The 26,665-nt window shown below is 52.1% G+C and overlaps 11 protein-coding genes across 11 annotated transcripts; 5 read left to right on the top strand and 6 right to left on the bottom strand.

Moving 5' to 3' along the window:
• Positions 1-234: 234 nt before the first annotated feature.
• On the bottom strand, positions 235-3,330 carry N7459_009059 (putative NTP binding protein; the record flags this gene model as incomplete). Its single annotated transcript, XM_056948227.1, has 1 exon — positions 235-3,330. One exon carries the CDS (start codon positions 3,328-3,330, stop codon positions 235-237), a length of 3,096 nt encoding a protein of 1,031 aa, XP_056795452.1.
• An 805-nt stretch (positions 3,331-4,135) lies between these two features.
• Positions 4,136-5,579, bottom strand: N7459_009058 (Nur1/Mug154 family protein; the record flags this gene model as incomplete). Its single annotated transcript, XM_056948226.1, has 2 exons — positions 4,136-5,230; positions 5,322-5,579. The coding sequence occupies 2 exons, from the start codon at positions 5,577-5,579 to the stop codon at positions 4,136-4,138; spliced, it is 1,353 nt and encodes a 450-aa protein (XP_056795451.1).
• A 173-nt stretch (positions 5,580-5,752) lies between these two features.
• On the top strand, positions 5,753-6,576 carry N7459_009057 (H(+)-transporting V1 sector ATPase subunit F; the record flags this gene model as incomplete). Its single annotated transcript, XM_056948225.1, has 4 exons — positions 5,753-5,933; positions 6,083-6,141; positions 6,230-6,367; positions 6,436-6,576. The coding sequence occupies 4 exons, from the start codon at positions 5,753-5,755 to the stop codon at positions 6,574-6,576; spliced, it is 519 nt and encodes a 172-aa protein (XP_056795450.1).
• Positions 6,577-7,243: 667 nt separating this feature from the next.
• N7459_009056 (ML domain-containing protein) lies at positions 7,244-7,923 on the bottom strand (the record flags this gene model as incomplete). Its single annotated transcript, XM_056948224.1, has 3 exons — positions 7,244-7,339; positions 7,405-7,621; positions 7,706-7,923. 3 exons carry the CDS (start codon positions 7,921-7,923, stop codon positions 7,244-7,246), a joined length of 531 nt encoding a protein of 176 aa, XP_056795449.1.
• Positions 7,924-9,416: 1,493 nt separating this feature from the next.
• On the top strand, positions 9,417-10,933 carry N7459_009055 (pyridoxal phosphate-dependent aminotransferase; the record flags this gene model as incomplete). The annotated part of the gene is made up of 4 exons (XM_056948223.1): positions 9,417-9,620; positions 9,696-9,900; positions 9,967-10,436; positions 10,490-10,933. The coding sequence occupies 4 exons, from the start codon at positions 9,417-9,419 to the stop codon at positions 10,931-10,933; spliced, it is 1,323 nt and encodes a 440-aa protein (XP_056795448.1).
• A 119-nt stretch (positions 10,934-11,052) lies between these two features.
• On the bottom strand, positions 11,053-13,197 carry N7459_009054 (putative bifunctional fatty acid transporter/acyl-CoA synthetase (FAT1); the record flags this gene model as incomplete). Its single annotated transcript, XM_056948222.1, has 5 exons — positions 11,053-11,224; positions 11,295-11,444; positions 11,499-12,645; positions 12,700-12,855; positions 12,912-13,197. The coding sequence occupies 5 exons, from the start codon at positions 13,195-13,197 to the stop codon at positions 11,053-11,055; spliced, it is 1,911 nt and encodes a 636-aa protein (XP_056795447.1).
• Positions 13,198-13,917: 720 nt separating this feature from the next.
• N7459_009053 (putative peroxisomal 3-ketoacyl-coA thiolase (Kat1)) lies at positions 13,918-15,470 on the top strand (the record flags this gene model as incomplete). Its single annotated transcript, XM_056948221.1, has 6 exons — positions 13,918-14,022; positions 14,081-14,176; positions 14,231-15,079; positions 15,137-15,201; positions 15,260-15,371; positions 15,432-15,470. The coding sequence occupies 6 exons, from the start codon at positions 13,918-13,920 to the stop codon at positions 15,468-15,470; spliced, it is 1,266 nt and encodes a 421-aa protein (XP_056795446.1).
• A 1,068-nt stretch (positions 15,471-16,538) lies between these two features.
• On the top strand, positions 16,539-17,967 carry bgt2 (GPI-anchored beta-1,3-endoglucanase EglC; the record flags this gene model as incomplete). Its single annotated transcript, XM_056948220.1, has 2 exons — positions 16,539-16,733; positions 16,804-17,967. 2 exons carry the CDS (start codon positions 16,539-16,541, stop codon positions 17,965-17,967), a joined length of 1,359 nt encoding a protein of 452 aa, XP_056795445.1.
• Positions 17,968-19,744: 1,777 nt separating this feature from the next.
• On the top strand, positions 19,745-21,123 carry N7459_009051 (uncharacterized protein; the record flags this gene model as incomplete). Its single annotated transcript, XM_056948219.1, has 2 exons — positions 19,745-19,946; positions 20,033-21,123. The coding sequence occupies 2 exons, from the start codon at positions 19,745-19,747 to the stop codon at positions 21,121-21,123; spliced, it is 1,293 nt and encodes a 430-aa protein (XP_056795444.1).
• Positions 21,124-21,339: 216 nt separating this feature from the next.
• On the bottom strand, positions 21,340-23,721 carry N7459_009050 (fungal specific transcription factor domain-containing protein; the record flags this gene model as incomplete). The annotated part of the gene is made up of 5 exons (XM_056948218.1): positions 21,340-21,699; positions 21,766-22,136; positions 22,230-22,790; positions 22,855-23,387; positions 23,555-23,721. The coding sequence occupies 5 exons, from the start codon at positions 23,719-23,721 to the stop codon at positions 21,340-21,342; spliced, it is 1,992 nt and encodes a 663-aa protein (XP_056795443.1).
• Positions 23,722-24,116: 395 nt separating this feature from the next.
• On the bottom strand, positions 24,117-24,803 carry N7459_009049 (uncharacterized protein; the record flags this gene model as incomplete). Its single annotated transcript, XM_056948217.1, has 1 exon — positions 24,117-24,803. One exon carries the CDS (start codon positions 24,801-24,803, stop codon positions 24,117-24,119), a length of 687 nt encoding a protein of 228 aa, XP_056795442.1.
• Between the last annotated feature and the right edge of the window lie 1,862 nt (positions 24,804-26,665).

Here is a 26,665-nt window from a genome sequence, read left to right as displayed (position 1 = left end):
TAACAGCTGCGGCCAAAGCTCGCGCATATATAAGAATGACTGACGAATGGAGTAGAACACAACCCTGCGCACCCAAGCCCCCGTTCCATGCACCGCAAGGCCATGAACAAGAAAACATTAGTTCTGCTTCCAAGCTGCGAGCCAAGGCAGACAAGCAGTGAGAATCAGATGCCATTGAAGACAAAGAGTGCAATGTGAACGAAAGCAGCCCGTGGAAGCTGAAGATGGCAATCTTCACGTTACCAAAGCACGAGTGACACATTGGAATGCCCACACAAATGGCCTGGCAAACCACAAAATCCAGCTCCCCACAAGGAACAGATACCCAGCAGCACGACTGATAACCAAAGCACCGAAGCCGAGAATGAAAAGATAGACGACAGCCTGAAGAAGCTCGACCAAGAAACGACTGATGGCCTGGTCATTTTTAGCCTTGGGCCATTTCCCTGTAGCCTGATAAGTCGACAGGGCTTCATAAACATGACTGAAGACACAGAAACAGTGGCGGACCATATTCAAAACATTACTCGCGGCGAACTTGGCATAGGGACTGTCGGTTGCCTGAAGACCAAGCCTATGCACGTGAGTGACGGCGACGACAAGGATATCAAATACCAGCGAGAGGGCGATAGTGTTGGACCCTTCCTTGGAAGCTCCATTGTCCCTTGACTGCAGACCGCGGAGGTCATCACAGACATCTGTGATATTAGGCTGGAGAGAATCTTTACCTCCGGTTACCTGATGCCCGTCCAACTCTGCGATCTCGGAAATTTCGGCGATTTCCACCACCTTGTCTTTGTCTGCCGCTTTACTAGCAGCTTTGGCGGCCCTGCGGAGTCGGGCTTGTTCTTTAAATCGCTCCAATCGTTCGGTGCGAGATATCTTTTCAGGCTTTTCAGTCTTCGGCGATTTTTCCAATTGAACGGTCTTTTCTGGCTCAGAAGACTTCGCTACCGGAGGCTTTTTCTCCGTGGCTGGTTTTGTCTCTAGTGGAGGTTTCTTTTCTGTCGGTGGTTTCTTCTCCGCTGGAGATGGCTCCTCTAGTGTATTTTGCTTTTCTTCCGGGGGCGTGTTGGCCTGTTGAATCTCCTTTTTAATTGGAGACGGCTTTGCGGAAGACGTGGGGGTCTCTTTTGCCGACCTAAAGGACCTATCGGACCCAGAATTGTCTCTGGAGGGAAGCTGGGAAACAGGAGAGCCCTTGCGACTGGTGCTGTTTCGTAGGGACTCGGCCCGATTGCGCAAAGACTCAGTCCCGCTGCGCAGCATCGAGGCTAGACTATCGGTTGGAGATCTGACGAGACCGGTGGATCTTGCTAGACCGGTGGTACGGATGAATCCACGGATAGAGTTCGACGCTGCGTGGCTGCTTCTCTCGCGGTCGTCCTTGTCCTTGTCCTTCTCTTTGTCTTTGTCTTTGTCTTTGGTGCCCTTCTCTTTTGAGTCTTTGTCTTTTGCCGTGGAAATACTGCTGAGTGCTGTCGTCGTGGACGTTGTGAGAGAAGGTCCATTCGACTTCGACTGCAGCGATCCTGTCGTGGCTCGAAGTCCAGCGGGTGTAGATATGACCTGGGCTTTTGCTCGGACGGCTTTGACGGCTTCGCCGGTTCCGGACTGGCCGATGCCACCAGGACGTCGCAATCCTGACGGCTTTGGAGCAGAGACCTTCTTTTCTGGCGCGGGCGTTGGGATCAACGTGCGAGTGATAGTGGGTGTGATAATGAACACATCGTCGTCGCCCGGTCCATCCACCTGGCCGTTGTGACTCTCCGGACTCTGGGCTGGGTGAAAGTTCTCCTTGCTCGAACCCTGAGAATTGCTCCTCGGGACCTCGTGTTGTGAGCAGATTGGGTCCTGGCACATCGTTAGGGACGACCGCTTCGAGCATTGGGCATGCTTCGAATTCCGAGTAATTTGTGCCCATTCTTCTTTGAGAATAGCCTTCTCTTCCGATTTGCGAGAGGTCCGTTTGGCTGTCGTATTCTTCTCCTTGAGTCGTTTCTTCGCGCCGACAGCGAGAGGTCGAGGCTGGAGATTGGTGGAGTCTTCGCCGGTTGCGAAGAGAAGTATCTCGTCCGGACTTTTCGTCATTGGGCCATTTATCTCCTTGCAGCCTAAAAAAGAACCGTCTTCGGTATGTGAGACTCGTTTTTCTCGGGGTTTTGTAGGCGATTCCTCCCAGATCGTGCTGATCCGGTTTTTCCCAATTTCATCCGGACAGTAATAATCACTATGGTGCTCCTGTCCACGCGACTCTTCATTACCCGCTTTGACATCGTCTCCTGGTTGAGACTGCACTTGTCGATCATATGCTTTAGGCTGGTCAATCGGCTTGCCCTGTTGCTGCCCGCCAGAGCTGCGCCTTCCTTCGGGCAGTGAGTTCCGCGGACTAAGCCTACCATCAGAGTTAAAGATACGCCTGGCGCCTCGACGGAGACGTTCAAGGCTCTGCTGGTAAACTGCAATTTCTTGCGCAGTCATTGTAGGGGGGTTTGGGTCTTTAGCGGTGGGCATATGAACGACAAATCTGTCCTCCCAGTCGGTCATTGAGCTGTCCTCAGCAGAAACTGGGGAAATTGATGGATGCGAATGCGGGCTTGAATCTGTGGTCGTGTCTGTTCTTTCAGATTTCTGAGGCGTGGTCTCGTTGATGTCGAGACTGATCCATTGATCTCCATCCATCCTCCATTTCTTCTGGCCATCCGAGCGACGGACGTTATCATGTCGATTGTCGTATGCAGCACTAGCTTTATTATTGCTAGGGCTTGGAATACCAGTCCGAATAGTGGTGGATAATTTAGGAACATGATCTTCTCGGGCTGAGCTGGCAGGATTCTTATGCTGTGGCCAGATCGGGGACACTTTCCGGTCGGTATCCCGTGATCGAACATAAGATCCCCGTTGTGAGAGAGGCGAGTCTCTCTCAAATCTGTCACGGAGCTTTCTCCAGTATTGGTCCCGGTCCCGGTCCCGCTCTCCCGACGCGCGAGGTCCACCACCAGATCCTCCAGAGGAGAAGGTCGCAGGTGATGGTTTAGGAATTCCTGTAGGGCTGGGAGTTTGATTTTGTTGATCTCTCCTGTCGGCCACTGTTTTTGGGACCGGCAGCTTGGTCGCTTTGGCTTTCTCGGACATGATATCGGCAGAGTGTCGCGGATCCTGTACCTCCGAAGGTTTGGTGCGATGCGCGTAGTGTGAAAGAGAGGCCGGCGAGGGCTCGGTCGCTGTGTAGGTCCCTCGATATGCTTTGTATTGAGTCTGGTGTTGCGGTCGTGGTGAAAGATTCACGAGATGCCCGTCTGGCAATTCAACACGGCTCTCGATCTCCATGATGGGTGAAGTGTGGTGGCTAGTGGTCCCGACTCTCAAGCCAGAATTGGGCCGTGGCCTTGCCCATGCCGTCAAAAAACAATGCTTTTTTGTCCGGGTGCTGTGGTGGAAGTCGGTCGTCAGGACTGGATGTCGGGAGCGCAAGTCGCACCGGGTCGGTCTATGTTCGTCAGGACAGGACGCATGACAGATGCAGAGAATGCGTGGGGTCATCGAGTTCAGCGCAGAAACCTGAGGAACGCGGTTCTCAACGCGTAAGAATAGTGCAGTCTCGTTGGTTGGAATGGTATGCTAGCCAGGCGAAAGAATGCCAGCCTCCGCGCTGGAATGCCTCAGGATATGAGCCCGCCGCCATTCGGTATGACGGTCGGGAGTGCTCTCCGGAGTTGAAATCGCATCATGTCACCAGAAGCTACGATGTTAGTGATTTGGCTCGAATGAGAAGGAGCGACCGGTGTCGTCGACATCGAAACCACGGCCTGCGATCCAGGGATCTATGGGGGAGCCATGCAGAATGCACGATGAAGTCGCCGCCTGGAAACTAGATGTGGCCTCAGTCGGCAAATTGGATACAGTGCTTAGATATCGGGGATCGATGAACATTCCCAAACGTGGCAAAGCTGAGAAAGCGAGGATGAGGCATAGCGCCGCATCGAGTATATCGAAAACTAGGGTATGTACTAGGGGCACATCAAGACATGCGTCGATGTCGCGTACACGTAGTGCTCGCTGGTGATGCTTAGTGAAAATTCTCCTGAAAACGAGATGATGTCATGCTGGGAAATAGCTTCATTCGTTGAATCATCTAGAACCGACCGGTCTCTCGACGTACACCCTGGCTACCTGGTCTTTGAACACCGGGTGCAGGGCTCATTGGTCCCACTAAACTGCTTCGCTTGAGCGGGCTGGATGGTCTCTTCAAAGGACTTGGTCCTCGTTCCTTGTAGAAAAAATCGCCGCTGTTTTGGACTCGACGCTCGAATGCAGTGGATGCCGACTTCCTCAAAGGAGAATTGGCATGCGAATAAACTCCAAGGTTACCACCATCGCCCGCCGTGTTCGCAGTGGGTCGAAACTGGGGTTGTCGCATGGTCGTACTCGCGGTGCGTACCAAGGGAGACGCGTCACGAGAGATGATCGGAGTTTGCAATGATGGCTGGGCTTGGAAAATGGAAGTAGAATTAGGTGTGGTAGATCCCGCAGGGCGACGAGGGGAAGAAAGGCCCTCTGGGTCGACATGACTGATGTAGTTCGGATTGGGGCTGGTTTGAAACCCGCGTTTGATTATAAACGTTGGTGTATAGACCTCGACCTTATTGGAGCTGGTTTGGGTGGCATCATCTGCTGAAAACTGAGTCCCAACATCTCTCATCAAGGGCTGAGTCCGAGGATGCACGTATTTCGTGTCATACTCCTTCAGAACCTCCTTGTGAACCAAAGCGGAATCTTTCGCTTGCTGGACATAGGATGAGGAGATGACCGACATCTGCACCGATAGAAGGATCGTAAGGAAGATCGTTGTTACGATTGTGACACTGGGCCGTTGATCTGAGAGCTGAGTTGGCAGGAAGAGCATGTAGACCAAGACATGTCCCGGGCTAAACAAGCAAAAAATCCGCACACTGATGGGTAAAGGATCCCACATAGCAACCTCCCATACATCACGTTGCGTATCAGGGTGTGCGCGCGACTGGGCCGACTCCCCAGACATGGCATTGGCCAAGTATCGCAGAGGGGACGAAGTCATTGGGCTAGAGTCGACTCGCACACGTTGAGCAGATGATGTCGCAGGAGCTTTGTCGATGGGTGTCTCGAACATGCGATAATGGCGCTTGCGGTAGAATGTGTATATGGCGTTCAACACCGAGAGAAAAGCGAACAGGTGAACAATGAATGAAGCCTGTCGTCATAAAGTCATCGATTAGCGATCATGCATAGGCCTGTCGGTCACTCTCATCACGTCGAGCTGGGTAAGAAATCGTATCACGTACAAGCCAGCTGAGCCATGGCACGCCTTCATCGTCTCCAAATACATCGTCAATGGCCTTGCTACCACTGGATCGGCTTTTTCCGCGTGCCACGAGAAAGACGAGATTCAGTGCGATGCCAATAGACAGGCCCCAGTCTTTCTCCATCTGGTCCCAGTCGTTACCATCGATTTCTTCCGAGACCCAGAGCAAAAGGTCCCACAGATTCAAGTAGGATTGGATGCGCTCCGCCAAGGGACGGCGGCGCACCAGGCGAGGCATGGTGATGGAGGAGGAAAAGTCTAATGTAGGGACATAAGCTGTTCCTCAGCAGCTTCGCCTTAGGTGGACAGTTGGAGCAAAGGCATGCAGCACCAAGTGCAAGCATTCAAGGGAAAGTAAAAGTTGGCGGAACAATCATGTAAACAACCTTGCCTAGAAAATTGCATCAGCTTATGTCATCGCCAGCTCTCCGCGATAACCAGCGGCGATCAGTGGACGACGACACTCCGCGCCGCGACTGCCTTGGTCCGCATCTGGCCCCTGTTTCACTGTGGGACTTTTGCATTCTTACGTTCGATACTTGCACTCTCGCCCCTATCCGTCACAATGGCGGCGTCGGCCGCAACTTACAAGGTAACTGGACATCTGCAATCTGGCAAACCACCCCTCTGATAGCGTGGCTGACTTTCTTCGGCCACAGGACCGGCAATTCCTTGCCGTCCTCGGTGATGAAGAGTAAGCTACTCTCGTCTGAATCCAACATTCCTTGTGCAATTACCTAGCTAACCTCGACCCGCTCATCCTTAGCTCCGTCACTGGTCTTCTACTCGCTGGCATCGGAGTATGTACCTGTAGCCCTCTCCACCCACATCCACATTCATCCGGAACTACCCAGACCAGCTGTGCTAATATGCCTTCTGTCAATATAGCATGTTACCGACGGGCCCGATGCGCAACGCAACTTCCTAGTCGTTGACTCCAAGACCGAGACCTCGGAGATCGAGCGGGCCTTCCAGAACTTCACACAGGAGAGGAAGGACATCGCCGTCGTCCTGATCAATCAACACGTCAGTTCCCACTTCCATCCAGACGCGGCCTGCTCAAGCCCACCTTGATCTGACATTCATGGCTACAGGTCGCTGAACGCATCCGTCACAGCGTCGACACATTTTCCGATCCATTCCCCGCCGTGCTTGAAATCCCCAGCAAAGACCACCCCTACGATCCAGAGAAGGACAGTGTTCTCAAGCGAGTGCGCCGACTATTCGGAGAGTAAGCATGCAATGGGTGCTTTTCGGCTCTGGGCGGTTGCAGCCCCGGCCATTTCTCGTTGCATCATATGTTTCCACATCATCCGTTTCATGCTCAAAAATTCTTCCGGTTGTACTATCTACTGTTTCGGGGTGTGGATCAGCTTCCCCCAAGCGCTGGATATGGCGGGGGTGATGAGGAGCTTTACGAGGGAAGATACCCAATGTCAGAAAGATGCATATAAACCACAATATATCCGGTTACTGAGTCTACCACACAGGAACTTTGGGCATTTACAAACTACAAACTCAAGAAAAGAGTCATGACCAATAGTCTATGGAATGTCCTGTCGTACCTTGATAAAATACTCAATAAGTATATTAGCGACCACCGCCACAGACGAGCGCAACATGGTCTATTAACGGATGGAAATTCACAAGAAAAAACAGAATCACGCAATTGAAAAGGCACAAGGAAATGATATGGGACTAGATAACAGAACTTGGGATACACAGATATCCAATAAAGGAGATCAGCGAAGGTCGTGACGAGGCGTGGCCAAGAACGTTGCGGACGTAGCGAAACCGAAGTGAGCAAGAATTGATGATGACTTGGCGGTCAAAATGAACAGAGAGAGAGCCACTTGAAGCGTGGATGCGATGCGATGATGTAAATCAAATGACCACTAGGGATTACCGCGGAATATTGAACTGGATGTTGTCCGCCTTGAGGCAGGTGACCTGCTCCTTGTCCTTGGTGTAGACGTCGGCAAAGACAGAGTATTTACCCTGCAATGTGTGTCAGATAAGCAAGGCTCGATCAAATGCTCGCGCGCAAAGGAAAGAAAACCCACCGGAGGGATCTGCTTGGGCAAGTCCACCTGCTTCTCCAGGACCAGCTCACCCTTCTCCAAAGGACACTGAAGGTCCACGTTTGCAATCTGCTCACACAGATCGGCAGTCTGCTGGATCAAGGTAATAAGACCCCATTTCACGACCAAATTCACCTTGGCACCATCCTCGATGGTTTTGAGCAAAGTACCACTGGCCTTGATGTTCAGAGTTTGGCCACTGTTGGAGGGCAAAATAACGTCAGTCAAATATGCCTCTGCGACACATCAATACTCATATCGGGGGAAAGGGAGCTGGGCATACGGTAGAGGGGGGTTGGGTGAGAGGTCGACGGAGTCAATCTTGAGAAGATGGGCGGAAGGATTGTCGCAGAACTGCAGCGGGTTATCTCCCTTGACTGGGAAATCCTCTGTAGGCTGCACCTTGATCGGAGCTTGGGAGGGGTCGAAAAACGACGGGAAGGAGGCCGCCGAAACGGACAGAGGAGCGAGGAGGACCGCAGCCACTGATAAGAACTTCATGGTTGCGAGGGTCCTGGAATCGCGGTACGGCGAAGTGGCAGGAAGTAAATGCTATTGTGGGATTTCGAGGCTCGGGCCAGAGAGTCCACGAAGAAGGTGGTAGATCGTGGGATCGTGAGCAGCGGAAGTCGTGAAAGAGCGGAGAAGACCATCTCCAACTGCGGGTGTCACTTGATGACGATGGCGCCACGTGATTGGGCGTGGCCCCTTTCGGGTTGGGATCGGCACTGTCCCTTTGCACTGTTTGGCCGTTGGACTCTCTGCTACGCGGTACCTGCAGCTTGTGCGATTCTCCAGTGCATATCCCTTACTACTAGGTAATTGATCCGGTTGGTCGTCGGCTCCTATTTGAAAACAGGATTCCCTTGATATTGCCGTTGTCTATAACCTCGCACGCCATATCTTGGGTCGCAGTCACTGACCCACTCGGGACACATTGTTTATCAGTGATCCGACACTGTCCCCGCCGAAGAGATACCGCAAGCACTATATCCAGGTAGGCTTACACCTCCAGGGCTACCCGAAGACAACGCCTTGACATATCATTGTCATGTTATTCCACATGTAGACAGTTCGAGCTACGGAGAGCAACCAACTACCGAAGTATATATTCTGTGCTAGATGTTGAATACCCCAAGTCTCGTTGTATCGATATGTTTGGGGCTTTGCAAGTGCAAGATCTCTGGAATGCTAATCGAAGATTTCTCAATCAAGTGTCTCTTTCATATCAACTGATGCCAGATTCGGACGCATTCGTCAAAGGTGGAGGAGGAGGAGGCGCAGAAACTGCTGTCGCGGGCGATGTTACCTAAGCCCGTTAGCTAGGATTGTGATGCCCTTGATATATATGTTTCAGTGCGCGAAGGCATATTCTCAGAGAGCCGCATTCCATTCGTGACTACATGAAATATGTTATGAGCGCCGGAGGCGACCAGAGAAGCTCTGACTCCAGACAGGTAGTATATTAATGAGACACGCCACGACAAGCCCTCTCTCCACGGCAAGCATTGCGCCTATATTAAAAAGGCTGTTTTAACTACCTAATTATTGCATGCGTGCTTCGTGTGTCAGGACAGTTCATAGGAAATACCACGAAGGGGTGGAACTGTCTGCAGGCTGCAGTGCCATGGGAGCGTCGTCATACCTTGTTAGGGTTGAGACGGCCCCGGGGAACGATCAGCTTCTCAACTCTATGATATCCCCCACTTCGTAGCTGCCTGACACCCTTACATTGAGCCATTCTAAGGGCTTGCATCTTGGCATCGCAGGTTTTGAATTCAGCGAGGCTCAATTGCTTCGTCGCTGGTTGCCTGAATGAGTTTGACTGTTGGCTTTGGACGCCTGAGATGCTGCCCAGGTTTAGCTGATCAGCGACAGGCGACTTCCCGACCACTCTTCCCCCTTCCAACTTCTTCTGCGATCGCAAAGATTACAGTTCAATATACTATTGAAAATACCCCGTCCTCCGATATCTTCTCTAGAAGACTTGCACAATGGATACAAATAATAATTATGTGGGGATTTCCACGCGCATGAGTGGCACCGTGAAAGCACTCGCACCCACCGCCGCCAAAGTGTCTACCGATGTCGCCGCCAGTCCCGATGACATATGCCTGAACAAGGGCGAAAACAACATCATGAAACCAAAGATGGTCGCCGTCTGCAAGGAAGCAATGGACAAGGGTATCGCCGTGGAGGTAAATTAGTCTTCAGGTACCTGGACCGTAGCGTCCTTGGATTAACTAGCTCATTTCAATCTCCTTTCCGTCCAGGCATTCTCCAACCCAAGCGGATTCAGTGGCGACCAAACACTAAAAGAGGCATTGGCACAGTACATCTCCACCTACTTTCATCCAACAATTCCTATTACACCCAGTCAAGTCATCCCCACGGCGGGGTCGGGGAATGCTGTGGAAGCTTTGCTATTCACCCTCTGTGACGCCGGAGATAGTGTGCTGTGTCCAGCACCAGGATGGTGTACGTACACCCGAGATCGCTTCTCTTTTCCGAGAAGATCTGACACTAAGCCGATATCTTACACAGGGGGCTACAGTGTCTACGGCCTCCTCCATGCAGGAGTCAACATCATACCCGCTGGCATAACCGCACCTGAAAAGTCATGGTCCACAGAAAGCCTGTCTTCAGCCATTGTACCCGCTCTAGAGGAAGCGTATCACTCAGCTCCAGCGCCCGGGCGTATCAAGGCGCTGATCACTTCCAACCCCAATAACCCTTTTGCGCGTTGCTGGTCACCGGCTGCTGTCAGAGACATGATGGACTTTTGCCATCGATATGGCTTGCATTATATCTCTGATGAGGTCTTTGCTAATACACTCTTTGATCCACAGACAGATCAATTCGTTTCTGCTTTGTCTCTCCTCAAAGGTAGCGAAACGACCGAGTCTGAACTAGCATCCGAGGAGAAAAATGCACCTAAAAGTGTCATTGACCCAGGCTCAGTGCATATCATATGGAGTATGACAAAGGATTTTGGAACATGCGGTGTCCGATCGGTATGTTCAGTCTAGTCATTTCCTTGCTGTACAGCAAATTCTGACGATTACAGGGTTGCGTGGCTACTTACAACCCCCTTGTCCGAGACGGTGCTTCCTACGCCTCGCTCTGGCAGGTATCTTCACTGACTGCCATTTTCACTGCATCTGTGCTTACATCGCCGCTGCTCCCACCTTTGATATCTTCTGTGAAATCCGAGCTAAAAAAGGCCCATCAGATGTGCCATGATATCCTCGCGTGTGATGAGCTCGCTGGCAGGGCTGACGTTCTGTCTTCGACGGCTGGTCTTTGGGTGAATGTGATTATTACTCTCCGCGAAGAGGAAACGATAGGAGACGTTATCGCGAGTGCTAGGAAATGCCACGTCATTATCGATTCTTCGGGAGATTTCACACGATTTTTGGACAAGACTCAGGCTCAGATCAAAGTCACCTTTTCCTTGGAAGAGAATATATTGAAAGAAGGACTCTTGAGGTTAAAGGCCGCTTTACTCTGAGTTGACTGGTATACCACCAAGATATCTCATCTTGACAATGGGGTTGTCTTTCATCTATCCTGACTGAAGCATCAGTCTAGCCACCTATATACAGTCAAGCTTCCACCGCGCTTTCTATCTTACAGTTTGGCTTTGCCAGTTTCAATTTGAGACCAGCTTTGGTCATCCAACCTTTCGTACTTGGTGCCTTTCAGCCAGTATAGAGTGTCGCCGGCGGAATCATTGGAGGGATTCCAGCTCTTTTTCACCAAGTCGCCCTTGGCCTGCTTGAAAGTAACACCCGTAGCGACCCTGGACATTTCGAGGTGGCATATTAGTCAAACTGCCGATTGACTACTTAGGTAGGGACTGGGATGCTCACTTCTCAATGAAACGGATCAGCCGCGGCAGAGCATAAGATGGCACACCTCTCTTCTTCAACTCCTTGTACAGACGGGAGACGAGCTCTGCTTCCACAGCAGGGGAATGTTCTTCTAGCGTGATTCCGGCCGCACCAGCTTGGCCGTCATAGCTGTTGAAGTATTAGCAAGAGCCCTTTCCTATCCACGGGAAATTAGGCACATACCTAGAAAGCTTGAGGCCATATACCACAGCGTCGTGGACTCCATCGATTCGGCATATATGGTCACGAATCTCCCCGGCACTAACATTCTCGCCCTTCCAGCGGAAAGTGTCGCCCACGCGGTCTTGGAACTTCACCCAGCCCGAGTAGTCTTGAACAACGAGGTCACCAGTCCGCTGGAAAAGATCCCCTTTCTCGAAAACATTGCGCAGTAGCTTCTTCTCCGTCGCAGCCTCGTTATGCAGATACTCCGTCAACAACCCACGATCGCGCACACGACCAATAGCTTCACCTTCCTCGCCGAGTCTAGCCCGCACACAAAACCCGGTCGTAGGGTCGCGGTACGGCATCTCGGAGTCACTGTCATACTGGACGATGAACACGTCGTCTTCGAGAAACCGACGAATGGGGCCGGAGAAGCCTACTTTTCCTGCACCCCAAGCACCAACGCCGTGGTTATCGAATTTCGCTACCCCTTCCGTCGAGCGGTAGAACTCGCGCACTTCAGGGACGCCGAACCGCTGTCGGAAGCGCTCCCAGATTTCGCCGCGAAGGCCGTTACCCGTTGCGACGATACATTTGTGACCGCGGTCATAAGGTGACGGAGGCGTGGAGAGCAGATAGCGGCACAGTTCGCCGATGTACAAGATGCGGGTTGCCCCCGAATCATGCACATCCTTCCAGAACTGCGAGGCGGAGAACTTGCGTCTTAGGCAGAGTGTCCCGGCATTGCCCACAGAGTAGCATACTCCGGTGAAGAAGGCGGTTCCGTGGAAGAGTGGTAGGGACGAGTAAGTACGCAAGGGATAGTACTTCGCCCGGTCATTCACATCTGCAGTCAACGGGGTCGACGTGCTCAACGTCAGCATGTTTCGTACTGCACAAGCCTTGGGATTGCCCGTAGTGCCCGAAGTATAGATCAATGCCGCCAGGTCTTTCGGGGTACGCTTTGCTGGTCGCAGACCTGTAGGAGAAAATTGTTCGAGGGCCTCCGTTGTGATTAGCTCCACGGCACCGGTGGAAATGTCACCAAACGACGATATATTGAAAGCCCGATGTGGCATATTAACGCAAACATGTTGCGACAAATCTGGGGTCGAAATGATTGACTTTGAGCCAGATACCTCGAGGCAGTGAGTAAACGTATCATCTTTTAGAGCGGTCAGTTATCATAATCGAAGGCCGTTGAGATGGGGAGCTTTACCCCGCAGATTCGTATTTATCATCGCGGCGACGGCGCCCAGCTTTGCGAGTGCATACAAAGTAACCACCATCTCGGGCGAATTGGTCATGAAGACGCCAACGAAGTCGCCCGCCTGCACATCCCGGGCGTGCAATAGGGCGGCAACCCGGTCGACCACTGTAATATCCACGATCAATTGCGGACTCGGGCACGCTTTCACCGGAGACACTCACAGTCCTTCAGTTGGCTGTATGACCACGTCTTCCGCTCAAACCAGAGTGCATCCGCCGTACCTTGTCCCTCCACATTCACGACACGTTCCAGCATCTTGTAAATAGTTGTGGAATCGCCTAGCTGGGCGATGCGCTCGCCGAGCCGCTTTTTAAAAGCTCGGTCGTTGGAGAGGGCCGAGAGATCTGTCGAAATGGAAAGCTTCGCATTTATATAGGTGCCCGCGGCCACGGAAAGGGCCGATGCCATTGCCACAGTAGGCATACTGACTTCCGAGAGGAGGTCCATTGCATCCGATCAAAAACCAGAATGGCCGTGATTTGAATTATTGGCTTTGTTATTCCCTAGCTCTTTTCCAATCATAGACAAGTCGGGCCAGGGTCGACCCAAGGAAAGTGCAAGAGAAGAGTATTCAGGCCAAACCACGCTAGATTTGTTGAAATAGCCCATCCGGGGGTAATCGTGGGGAGGGATTATAAAGAGCTTCGCACGCCGATGAGCGCCAGACGGAAGATGGCGAGAAGCCATCTGCCGTTTGTGACGAGGCGCCGTACTCCTTGCCAGCTGTCGCAGCTTGCATCACCGAGGTGGATTTGGCTTCGCAGGGTAATACGGGACATCACCGGTAGTCCATGCGCCACCTGTGTATTCATCACGATAGATAATACCATCTGACGTCGGCCTCCGCCTTTATCGGCGTGCGATCAGCAAAAGAATGCCGGGGAAAACACGCAGCGGGTCTCATACAAGATGACACTCCGCAGGCCAATCAGCACTGCGCTGCAACAGCCGAGGATCCCCAGATGACGGTATCGTACACGCGCGCAGCAGACATCGTCGGCACTTCCATTCGGCTGCCATTGTGTTGCTGTTGAAAAGAAAGATTGTTGCTCGGCACAAGTGGCAGGAGCCGAGGTTCGGCGTTGAGCCCGGAATTCTTAAACCTGGAGCTGCCGTCACGGGGCGTCGGTCTTTGGGTTTCTCTGCCTTGCCTACTCACCACGCACCATGTCGTCGCCACAACAGCGGTTATCCTCCGTTGCAAATCAATTGTCGCCCGCTGGAGGTTCCGCAGCGAAGCAACGGATCCTTGCGAAGAGCCCCGATGACGTTGTAGGTAGTTGACATGGAGAGACTTTCTGGACGTATCAATTAATCTCGCGGGTCATAGGTCATCACGTATCTGGCGCGAACACCGCTCACCAAGGCTCGCAAGGGGGGATTGAAGGATACCACGGTGGATGACCTCCTGATCTCATTACTCACCGTGAGTGATCGTGTAATAAAGACCAGCAAGGAGCCTGCCTCTGACCAGCCATAGACGGTACGGGAGAAGTCGACCCTCGACCCAGCACTGGTAGAGGATGTCTGCGTAGGAAACTGCCTGTGCCCCGGCGCCGCATACGTTGCTCGCTCCGCTGTGCTGGCCGCGGGCTTCCCAGTAACGACGGCTACATCGGTTACCAACCGCTTCTGCTCGTCGGGCTTGCTGGCCATCCAGAACATCGCAAACCAGATCATCGCCGGATCCATCGATGTTGGCATCGCGGCGGGTGCGGAGAGCATGAGCATCAACGCCGACGGTGGCGCCCCAGAGATGGCCGAGCGTATCACCTCACACCCGATCGCATCGCAAAACTACCAGCCAATGGGTCAGACCTCAGAGAATGTGGCCGCGCAGTTCAATGTCTCGCGTGCTCAACTCGACAAATTTGCCGCGGGCAGCTACCAGAAGGCTGAGCGTGCGCAAAAGGCCGGGTGGTTTACCGACGAGATCATTCCCATCAAGACCCAGATCAAGGACCTTAAAACCGGCGAGGTGAAGGAGATTGTGGTCGACCGCGACGATGGTATTCGCTACGGTACTACTGCCGAATCCCTGGGCAAGATCCGCTCTGCATTCCCCCAGTGGCCGCCGAGTGCCACGACGGGTGGCAATGCCAGCCAGATCACGGACGGTGCCGCTGCGCTGGTCCTGATGAAGCGTTCACGGGCCCAGGAGCTGGGGCAACCCATCGTTGGCAAGTTCTGCGGTGCTACTGTCTCCGGGCTCGAGCCGCGAATCATGGGCATCGGCCCTTCACTCGCCATTCCCAAAATCCTGGGCAAGTTTGGTTTGAGCAAGGATGAGATTGACGTCTTTGAGATCAACGAGGCGTTTGCCTCTATGGTAATTGTCGCCGTGGTGTCCCAGAAATAGATCTCGTCCTAACTCGGTTTCCTTTAGGGTGTCTACTGTGTTGGCAAATTGGGCCTGGACGAAGCCAAGGTGAACCCACGCGGTGGTGCAATGTAAGAGATCGCCAGGGACTGATCCTTCGAGTCCACGAAGCTGACTAGCTTTCACTAGTGCTTTTGGTCACCCCTTGGGTGCAACCGGTGCCCGACAGGTTGTCACCGCCCTATCCGAACTGCGTCGCCAGGACAAGCGTGTTGCAGTGACCTCGATGTGTGTTGGAACAGTATGTGATTTCCCTCGGTTGGCCACAGCGACGTCGGACTAATTAATCTATTCGTCGTAGGGTATGGGTATGGCCGGCATTTTTGTGTCTGAGCATTAGGGAGTCTACCGGCAAGATCTACCGATGGACATCTACTATTTTGGCACTTGTACATAGATTATATGGATCCATTTCTGCATTGCATTGTGAACATCATGGAATACATATCCCTACAGAAACATTTGATACAATAGGCAGTCGGAAATCTCATCGAGGAATCGATCGATCGGAGAAATACGAGGCGCAATTTGCCACTGTGTTGAGGCCTGCGTTTTCAGGAATCCAATCCAGGGACCAGCACTGCCACAACTGCCGGAACGGGACTAGCGCGGGAGGAAGTATCCGAAACCAAGGCAAATCGGATTCTTCGCAGCGACCGATCATCACAACGGGACATCTCGCACAGACAGGTACGCTGCAGCCATGAGACAATGCGATGTGGTTGATACATCCTACAATGCAAGGTGTCCAGTAAGTCCCCCCCCCGCCGGCGAACCTCGACCGCCCCCTTATTGGGCCGCCGTTCCGGGCAGCCCGAACGGCGAGGCCGGCCGCTCAAGATTCGAACCCTTCTAACCACGGATATCACGAACGATTGCTGACTCGGTAGACAGGGACTGGAGGAACCGGAGTTGATTCTTCGAAAGGCCTGGAATCCCGCTCTATGCGAGATCCACGGCTGCAAACTTTATTGACGACCGCAACCGGGCAGCGAGAGAGGGCATTTCCGGGGGCAACAAATGACACCGCAGGACCCCGTTCTGCATCCGGCAGGGCATCAATCCACATAGAGGTTATCATTGGATGCCCGAGTATTTTTGGAACGGTGTGCGCCAATCGGTGCCGTGTAAGACCAGACAAGCAAACGTGTTCAGGTCCACTACGGCCCACTGCTACTGCGGTGGCGTAGTCTAGACCGGATATCCTCCACTGCTGAGACCGTCGCGTTTTTAATTTCTCCAGAGTCCTCATCAGCATCCTCTCCTTCTTTCTCTCCTGAACTCTTCATCTCTTCACCTTTTCCTTACAACATTCATTCCTTGCTCTTTGAAACTTCAGCACTTCGACGTCGTTCTTTCGTTTCCTTTTTTTTTATCCTTTGATACACATTCCTTACACTCCTTCAAAATGCACATGAACCAGCTTCTTACTCTGGCCTTGTCCTTTGCGACAGCCGAGGCTGCCTACAAGGGTTTCAACTACGGCTCCACCAACGGCGATGGCAGCGCCCGCACCCAGTCCGACTTCGAGTCGCAGTTCAAGACGGCCAAGTCTCTCGTCGGCACGTCCGGCTTCACCAGTGCTCGTCTGTACACTATGATTGTAGGTGGCCCCCAAATTTCGGCCCGAGGTGTGAGATGGCCAGAACGCGTTGAGCTAACAATCAATACAGCAAGGAGGCACCGCCACCACCCCCATCGAGGCCATTCCCGCTGCCATTGAGCAGAAGACTTCGCTTCTGCTGGGTCTCTGGACCTCCGGCGGCGGTATTGACAAAGAGGTCACTGCCCTGAAGAACGCCATCAGCCAGTACGGCGAGGATTTCACCAAGCTGGTCGTCGGTATCTCTGTCGGTAGCGAGGATTTGTACCGTAACTCGGTCACCGGTGTCCAGAGTGATGCCGGCGTCGGTCTTGACCCCGATGTCTTGGTGGACTGCATCAAGAAGGTCAAGTCGGCCATCTCCGGCACCAGCCTGAGCGGCGCCTCCATCGGCCACGTCGACACCTGGGACGCCTGGACCAACTCCTCCAACTCTGATGTCATCAGCAATATCGACTGGCTCGGTTTCGACACCTACCCCTACTACCAGACCACCGACGGTAACTCCATCGATAACGCCAAGTCTCTCTTCGACGAGGCCGTCGCCAAGACCAATGCCGTTGCTCAAGGCAAGGAGATCTGGATCACTGAGACCGGCTGGCCGACCACTGCCAGCAGCTCCGAGGGTGAGGCTGTTGCTTCCGTGGCCAACGCTAAGCAGTACTGGGACCAAGTCGGCTGCCCTCTCTTCGGCGTCACCAACACCTGGTGGTACATCCTGGAGGACGAGGGTGCTGACCCCAGCTTCGGTGTCACCGGCGCTGACCTGAGCACTACCCCTCTGTACAACCTGTCTTGCGGCAACTCCACCAGCTCCAGCACCGCTTCCAGCTCCAAGGCTACTGGCAAGACTGGCAAGGCTACTGGCACCAAGGTCAGCTCTGCTCACGCTTCGTCCACTGGCTTTGCTGGCAAGGGCGTGCACGCCTCTTCCTTTTCCACCGTGGCTGCCGCCACTTCCACTCCCCTGACTGGCGCCAGCAAGACCGCCTCTGCCGGCTCTACTAGCTCCACTGGCTCTACTGGCTTCACCGGCTCGTCTGGCTCTGGCAGCTCCTCTGGCTCTGGTTCCTCCGGCTCCAGCACCTCCGGCAGCTCCAGCGGTTCGGACTCTTCCTCCTCGAGCTCCAGCAGCGCCTCCCCTTCGTCCACCCAGTTCAGCGCCGCCGGCCGCAACTCCGCTTCGGTCTTCGGCGCCGTCTTCGCTGCTCTCGCCCTCGCGATTGCTGTTTAAATACCACTGAATGCATTCAATTGGGTGTATGAGGAGTGATAGGATCGGTGAAATTTGCTCAATCCCATCCCGGAGTCGGATTGCGCATCGGTTTATTTGTGGACATCTCTTTCTCACATTCGTTATCAAGTGTATATTTTAGAATAAACCAGACTCCGGTATAATCTTGTCCTTCTGGCATCGTTGCTGCTCGTATATAAACACGGGGATCGAACCGATCACTCACGCTCGTATCATTTCTCACTCCGTCAACCCCTGACCATGTCGTGCCATGCACTATGCACTGCACATGATGTGTCCAGGGGTGTATCAACATTCATAGGTGTCTGATCTGCTCCCTAGCCGTGCCCATTCCGACTATTCGTAGTCGGGTGCACCCAGAGAGCACAGCAAGTCAGACGCAAAATAGTATTGCATTACACCACACTGATCGACTCAAAGCCCAGTCGGGAAGGAATGAGAATCGATTCATTGTTGTAATCACCTGATCGAGCAGATTCACGATATAGAAAGGCCGTTTCGTTCGGAGCAGAACAACTTCGGGCTCCTCCCCCTGAGCTGTTCTGGGTTCGAGGTAGTGCGGACCAAAACATCGCCCTCGCCTCATTTTCCAAGTCCCTTTCCCCGACCAGAAGGTGACTCATTGCAGAATTGTAGCGACGGAGAATCAATCCGTTGCATGCAAGCTCCGACCCATGTCTCTCATCCCGGGGGCTATTGAGGAGCGAGCTGACGGTGACTGTGGCATACGGGGCAGCTAGCAGGTGGTGCGCTAGCTGGGCTCTTCAGGTAGTATGTTTTCTGGAGGGGGATAGAGCAAGCGAGAAGAGCAATTTATTGTCGGAATAGCCTTCATGTCACCTAAAACCATTATGAGACGGTGTAACGTGCGGGATATCTAAGTACAAATCGATTTCAAGTGAGCAATCAAGGGCTCTTTTTCCCAGGAAATCTTCAAGCTGCACTGTAATCCCTCTGCAACAGATCTACAGATACACGAGAGAGAAAAGAGTGACATCCTAGGATGCTAGCGGGTCAAGTTGCTGCAGATGGGCCGCGCAAATGCATCCTTGTCTATTCGATGAGCGTATCGGTAACACAGAAGTAACACAGAAGAGCCTCATCATCCTTCCTCGATGTCTAGGTAGGAAGGAATATGGGTCAAGACCTGAGCGTGATGCCCTCTTCGAGATATAACGATCTGATCCTCGGTCTCCAGGGTGAATACTTAAGTATAGTTGCAGCTACCCAGATCAACGCACCAATTCTACTTGAATACTCGACCGCTGAACGACCTCTATTGTTCATTCAGCTTTTTAAAGTATATCGCATATGAATACTCCGATTTCCTCATTGCTGTGTCAAACCAGCAACATCGTGAAAACCGAAAGTCTCGGGAAAGACGCCAGTGGATCCGCTCTCGGATTTCAATCGGGTTTGATTTGACCAATGCGAATCTCTAGATTCGGCCATTTGGTTTGTCTCTTGTCTTTTTTTTTTTTTTTTTTTTTTTTGTTCTTAAAATCTTGAATCCTTCGCTAGAATCCCTATGAGAAGGAAAATCAAGAGTATCACATCAGCAGCTTGTTGCACAATCAATCGCGGGCCTTACATTCTTCACTCTCCCAGCCGCGGACCAACACTTTTTGTCCTACATCTGGGATATCCCAAGAAGCACTAAGGACTAGTCAAATCCATCCAAGGTAGGCATAGCCTCTTTCCTCATATCTGCCGGCCTTTCTGATGCAATACTCTAGGTCCGAATATGCGCTGCACAATGACCATGCCGTGGTCGCTCTACTCTCCCATCTGTCAATCAAAAGCCAAATGCCTGCGTCCTCAGGTTGTAATTGAATTGGACGGCCAGAATGAGCGCCTCAACAGACCTTGTTACACGACTCTCGATCGGATCACAGGAAAGCTACTCCTAACAGTAGCACGCGAAACTCAGGTCGACCAGATCGACATCACCTTGGAAGGTAAGATCCCCGACTATTGCCTCAGTCTCTCCGATGAAAGATATCACACTTGCACTTGAAATGAATATCTTCTCACTCTTCTCAAGGGTCCACGTCCACCTCCGTTGGTCGAGCCACCACCTATGTGCCAGGGCGAAGGCAAGCGTCCCATCAATTCCTTCTTCTGCGACAGCCACTGGGCTGCAGCGAGTATGGAGAGATCAAAACTCTGCTACCGGGCATTGCATACAGAATCCCCTTTAAGTTCGTGATTCCAGAGAAATTGCTTCCGCAAAGCTGTAGCCACACGGCCACGGGCAACGATGTCAGACACGCACATACCCGGCTGCCCCCTTCGCTTGAAAGCAGTCCAACCACATTCTGGAATCTCGAGGAGGATGGCATATCATCGAAAGTGTGCAAAGTATCCTACGTTGTTCGCGCTCGCATTTCAACGTCGACTCACACTGGTGCACCGCAAGTATTAAGAGACATCTCTCGGCCCATCAGGGTGGTTCCAATCAGGCTCACAGATTATCCGCGGAGGGAATTGTCCGTCGATTCTCAACTCAAAGATAAATTTCCATCTCGTTACATGGTGCAGTCGCAAGGCCCGATGGAGCTGATGGTCGAACAACCCTCGCCCATTCACGTCTCGTCTGCGGGCAGTCATCCTGGCAAAGCGGTTCCTTTGCACATCGACTTGCGTGTCCGCAGCGCATCAGGAAAGCTCTTGCCACGTCTCCGATATATGCACTGCAACTTGGAAGTAGCGACGTACTATGGCACTACTCCGTGGAAAGTCCATCCTCCTGCGGAGGATCTAGCCTATGACGAAACCGACCGAGAAGCGCATGTCACAACAATACCATTATCCTCCCTAGACCTATCGTCCATCAAATGGGCACAACTGCCGTCCTTCGAATCTGTGGTCGAGGGCAACACGAAACGTGACGATTTGAGAACCAATTCCGTGTCGACAACAGACTCGTCCAATTCATCCGAGAGCAGTTACGCCGCTTCCGTCACGGTGCCCGTGATCCTGCCAGAGGGGAAGACTTTTGTCCCGACATTTCACTCCTGTCTTGTGTCGCGGGTCTATAGAATTCAGGTTTCTCTTTCGTATCACATGCCATCCAGATTCTGCGGCTCGACTATCAGTTTGAAGTTGCCAGTGGAAGTCTCCTGTTCTGGCTGATCTGTGGACCGGGGGTGTATGAGTTTCTTCGAGCGATTTAGCGTAGATTTGTTTCCCGGAATGACTTCAGGAGTTAATAAGCATTGCACCTTTTGCTGAGCACAACTCCATCCAATTGGAAGTAGACACAAAGAATGACGGGGACTCTTTGTAGGTCGTTCCTCTATCCCGAACAGTAGTTGGATGTGGTAGATGTTCATTGAAGCGCCACAGATCTTAATCTGGATTTTCTGACGACACTACTAGGTTTATCTCCTCCAGGGATGGCCACCAGTGAGTCCACATGCCTTGTTCATGCGCATGTGTGCTGACCTCGGTCAACAAGTCATTCAGCGGGATATCGAGATCCAAAGATTCGGCAGAGTTCGCCCCTGGTGTGCGGTGGTAGGTCTCCGACGGAGCTGTCTGCTCTACACCTTCAATCTCCTGAATGTGTTGGTCGGATCGATCAACCACCCGAAATTCGTGAATGGAATGATGCAGAACCTCAAAATCAGCCCTGGACTTCCCTTGGTACCGTGATCTATCGGCAGTTGCCCGCTGGTATAGCAGCGACGCATGCTTGATCGTTGTCATCTGATAAACGTCATCTCAGCAACAGAGGAACGTAAGGAGAGTCACTATTCCCAAGACCTCACTTACCCAGCTCTCGCCCAGCTTCCACTCACGTCGAAAGGCTTCCAGGTATGCGAGACAGTGATCCAAGTTCTCCTCCGCGCGCCAGCTCCGCCCGAAGTTCATCTGGGGAAATCGGAACACGTAAAGGTTCATATACGCCGCAGAGAAGGCGCAGAATCCCACAAACGGCGTGAGAAGCTCAGCGCCGCACTCGGATGCCTCGCGTAATATCTTCGCGATGTTCTCGGCGGCGTCAAACATTTCAAGGGCGCTCGCATCCCACCACCCATCTGGGGCCTCTGCTTGTAGCATGGGATGGTCTATAGGGCCCCTGGGGGCAGACTCTGCAGTGGGCATGAAAGGAAAATATTCACGGTGGAGCATGAGGGTACTGGCTTGACCATGAGTTGACGGATACTAGATTCACGGGATTGAGGGTCGCTTGTACCAAAGAAAGTATATCAAATTGATATAAGTAAACGACTCACCAAACCCAAGGGTCTTGTGCGCCGTGACACTATTTTCCGGGTAATGCAGTCGATGGTGTTGATTAGATCGCCAGGTTTGCAAGCGATTCCTGGTGTTTGACCAGGGCGATCCGGGCACCCAAGGACAATTAGGAGGGGCACACATCCCTGGTGCTCGTCGTCCATCATTGTAAACAAAAGTCATGACCAGCGCCCATATATCGAAACCAGATACAATAACCTCGAAGGACTGTGTGATGTCGAGAAGCGTTGTGTGGACATCCTGGGCGGTAGGAAGAATTTGCTCCCTGTTGTTTGCGTGTGAGGTTAGGTCGACCCCGAATGTGAATTCGACTGCGCTCAAAGGTCGAAAGGCTCTGAGCTTCTCCATTTCTGCCAAAGGAAGCATGGGTGGGTTGTAAGTGCCGGAGCTAATCATCCGATCCATGATAAAGCAGGCCCACAGGGTGCGATTCCCAAGGGCGATGGAAACGGTATCTTCCTCCCCAGCCGATGAAGGATCAGGAGAGTACGGGGCAGTCCTCAGGCTGTTTATAGCTTGCATGATTCGCGTTGCAATGCCTAGCGGTAGTTAGTATAACGGGAATCTCGACCTTGGAGGCCTCGGAGAGCAAGGGTCTTCTACCACAATAGATCCAAGCTCGATGGAATTCGCGGGAGCCCCATTCATACAAAGTCATCACCAGAAGTGCCTGGGCCACTTGCAGCTTGGGTGCTTGAAAGGAACTCTCTGATAGCATCTCGCGTGCATAGGAGGCATATTGCTCCCTCGGACACAAAGAATCAATGCCAGATGTACTGAGACGCGAAACATGGCATTGGGTCGTGGCTAATACGGCGGCAAGTAATGTCTGACTTTCACGAGAGCGGCGAGATTGGAAATCTCGCATAAACCAAGGAATATTCAGAATTCCGAGCTCAGGAAACTTATCCGTGAACACGTTCAATGCGTGAAGGATAGTCCTCGTCGACAGATCTGCGATATGCAGATCAACGCGTGTCTGCAGTCCATCATGGGTCACGTCGGAGTTCGCATTGTTCTCTGGAAATTCCGAAGATGGTTCGAGATATGACAGGCCACTGGCCTCATCCGCAGTGACTCGTGGACTCCTTCGCTCAAGTCGACGAGCAGATCTTTTGAGAATCCTGCTGTGGGGTCTACTCAGGACACAGCCAGTAATCCCAGATTTGTGGCACTTTTGGCAAGGAGCGCTCCCTGTATTGACACACTTGATTTTCGATCTCCTAGCGAGGATGGGGGTTGAGCAGGTATAACTTCATTTGGGATGAAGATGGAAACTGGGAAGAGCGAGCGCAGATCCTACCGGCAGAATTCACACGAGAGGCTCGACCGCATGTTGGAGCCCAGCGCGAGCGTCACATCAACCGCGAGACGGCGAATACAGCATGGGCAAGGGAATTCGAATCCGAATTCGTCGGGAATGGATGAGACCTTCTCAACTCTAAATGCGAATTTTCCGTCCCGGCCCATGCTGAGTCAGCCACAACGGCCGTGAGAAAAGGCTCGACGAAGCCTCAAGAGCGTCATGCAACCAATCTCATGGAAATTGCAACCTTGAATACGAGGCCATAATGTTTGTCCAAAATCTGATTATCCTTGCTGCTCCGGCGAAGAATAGAATAACATGCGTTGATAGGCCACGACTTCCGAGTAGTCGATATCGGCTTTCGGCTTTAAACATAAAGAGATCTATATTCTTTGCTGAACAACTCTGACTTTATATACACCCATCTTGTGGGGAACCCGAAGTGAGCCAGTCCAATACGCGCAGACGCCGTAACACGGGAAACAAAAGAACTAGACGACAGCACTATAATACAGGAAGGCAGGGGGTAGAGTCGAACACGGATCTCAACCACCACCCATTAGCCGTAAAGCTTTTGCTGCAGGTCCCTAGTCCATTGGTAGAGGAACAAGAACTGCCGCGAGCTGTCGATGGTATCATGTCGGAATATTCGCAGGGTGTTCACGTATTGCTCAATCGGATCTGCGCCGTTCGCCCCTTTCTGCGTGAACCAGTTCTTTCCGCTCTTTTTGGATTGTTTGGCCGTATTGTATATCTCCCGGGACATAATAAAGGTGCCAGTTCTTCCGAGCCCATATTGGCAGTTCACGAAGATTGTCGAGCCTGCGACATTCACTTCGTTAACAAGATCAATCAGTCGCGTCATATCTTCATTGCTGATCACCAGGCGATTAGGCCATGAGGTGTAGTGGATGTAGTTAAGCATCTTGGACTTTCCACTTGCTTCCTCCACAAGACGAAGCTGGTAATGGATAACCAGACCGTCGTAGTGGCTGGTTGTCTTCACCAAATTAACACTATATTTAACGGTGCATGTCATTTCCCCTGTATCGTCTTCAATCGCGTAGATAAGCAGAGGATCGTCTTGGCTGGTGGGTATCGCCTGACTGCCCTTGTGAGCTATGTAGCGTGGATTTGACTCGAGCAAATCCACAAGCAGTGCGTTGCTTTTGGCCTTCATCCAGACTATATCCCAGTAGAGAGTTGTTGAGCCTTTCCCCAAGGCTATAGGGGACTGAGGGGTCATGAGTATTTATATTGTGCTCCAGAGGGGAAGATCAGAGGCACACCTGCGATGCAATGTAGGAGGATAACACCGGGTCGTTGTTAATCCCAGGCAAGCGGCCAGCTTTGAAAAGAGGATGATTTCCTTCAAATGGATTGTCGATCTGGTCAACCATGTCGTTCTCGTTTGTGATGACTGTGTATTCCCGCAAATATTGAGCCATGGTCCCGAATTTGTTATCAAACCAGATCTCGTCGTTGTATTTGTAATAACCTATTTGTAGTGACTGCGGGAGTAGTTGGCCCTTCTTGAGACCCGAGTATTTCGTTTTGAGGGCTGTTCGAGAGACTGAGTGGTCATCGGGGAAGGCAGTTGGCTGGGAATATTACCGTCATCAGACTGGGATAGAAAGGCAGGCTCATCATCCCTTGTCTGGATTGCCAGCCCTGATACTTGTAGGGAGGAAATCAGGAGCAGACAAGTTGCAAGGGCGACTCGAAGCATCGTGGAACGGGTATGGAACTGGCGAGATGCCGAAGCCCGGAATGAAGCTGGATAGATATATAGTCGCCACGGGTCTGGACATTATGGCAGCACAAAGTCGGACACTGCCAGAAAATTTTTAATAGCGTCACAAACAGCTTGATCCAGCCATACAAAAAATCGTGTATGGATAGATATCTCCGCCCTACAGGAGTTGGAGCTCGGGACGCTTTCCTCAGCGAGCTAGTATTCGGGCGCGCTTCGTGCTAAGCGTAAATCCGACCAAGAGATAGCAGAGCGCGCCAGGGCGGTGTAGCCAATGAAATCAAAGACCGTGTGCAGAATCATTATGATTGTACTGGATCCAGGATCTCTCTATGCGTCCATCACAGCCTCACACCCACCTTACCTCTTCATTTTGGCGCTGCAGACACCTACTGAGACCATATGTCCTCCCTCGCCGAGAACCATGCTGGTCACGACCCCGAAAGAGCAGGTAAGCTCTCTCTTTTCATCTGCCCGTATGTCATAGGAGTCGGTGGCCCTATTTTAGTAGGTTTAGGACCCTGGGTCAATTCCAGACCTTCCTGCGCAGGTAAACCAAGATATATCATATCTAGCCCTGTTTAGCTTGTTTCATCGGCAATGTCAGAAGGAATCAGGCTGTAAGGCAATCACAGAAACGGCCGCTGATTGGCCACTGTAGGCGATGCTCAGCATTTTTGCCTGGCATAAATGGTCTTGTTAATTGGCCACCTGTGGCCGGTCAGGACCATCTGGTGCATCTTACTGGCCTGAGGTCGAAGGCATGAGAGTGTGAAGATGTTCCTGAATCTGGTCATAAAGCGTGAGAATATCGTTGAAACATACGGTAGCGCTGTGGTCGGCGAATCCATCTACAGTCATTTCATGCCCCTCGCGGAATACGACCTGGATAGGTATATGAAGAATGATGCGGAGGAGCCCAATTGTGTTCCACGACAATCAAATCCAATATGGCCCGGCTCACTTACAGTGGCCTCCGTGAATTGCGCTGATCTGTGAAAGTATTCTCATGCTTCTCCAGGGTCTAATGTTTCGAGTGCCCGCCAGGACTCGTTAACCGTCTTATGAGGAGACACGTCAAAGATTTTCAGAGACTTGGTCGGACTCTTAACATAACATTGACCAAAAGATATCATCTTTAGACGGAGATATGGAGATCAAGGAGGAAAATTGGAGAAGCGAGCCAAATAAAAATTCAAGCATTCTAAATGTGATCTAAATGTGATGTGACAGGGCCCATCGCCTCGTCCACGGGTGGTTATGCCCATCAATCCTGTTTGCACTTCGCCCCTTTCATTCCCACCACACGTAAGGCCCTTGTAAGGTTGTGCATCGGTATCTTTCAGCTAGGGACC

Source organism: Penicillium hispanicum, assembly GCF_028827665.1.
Source record: "Penicillium hispanicum strain IBT 35686 chromosome Unknown utg000008l_segment0_segment0, whole genome shotgun sequence".
Classification (NCBI taxonomy): Eukaryota; Fungi; Ascomycota; class Eurotiomycetes; order Eurotiales; family Aspergillaceae; genus Penicillium; species Penicillium hispanicum.
This window is presented reverse-complemented; position numbering and strand designations above follow the sequence as displayed.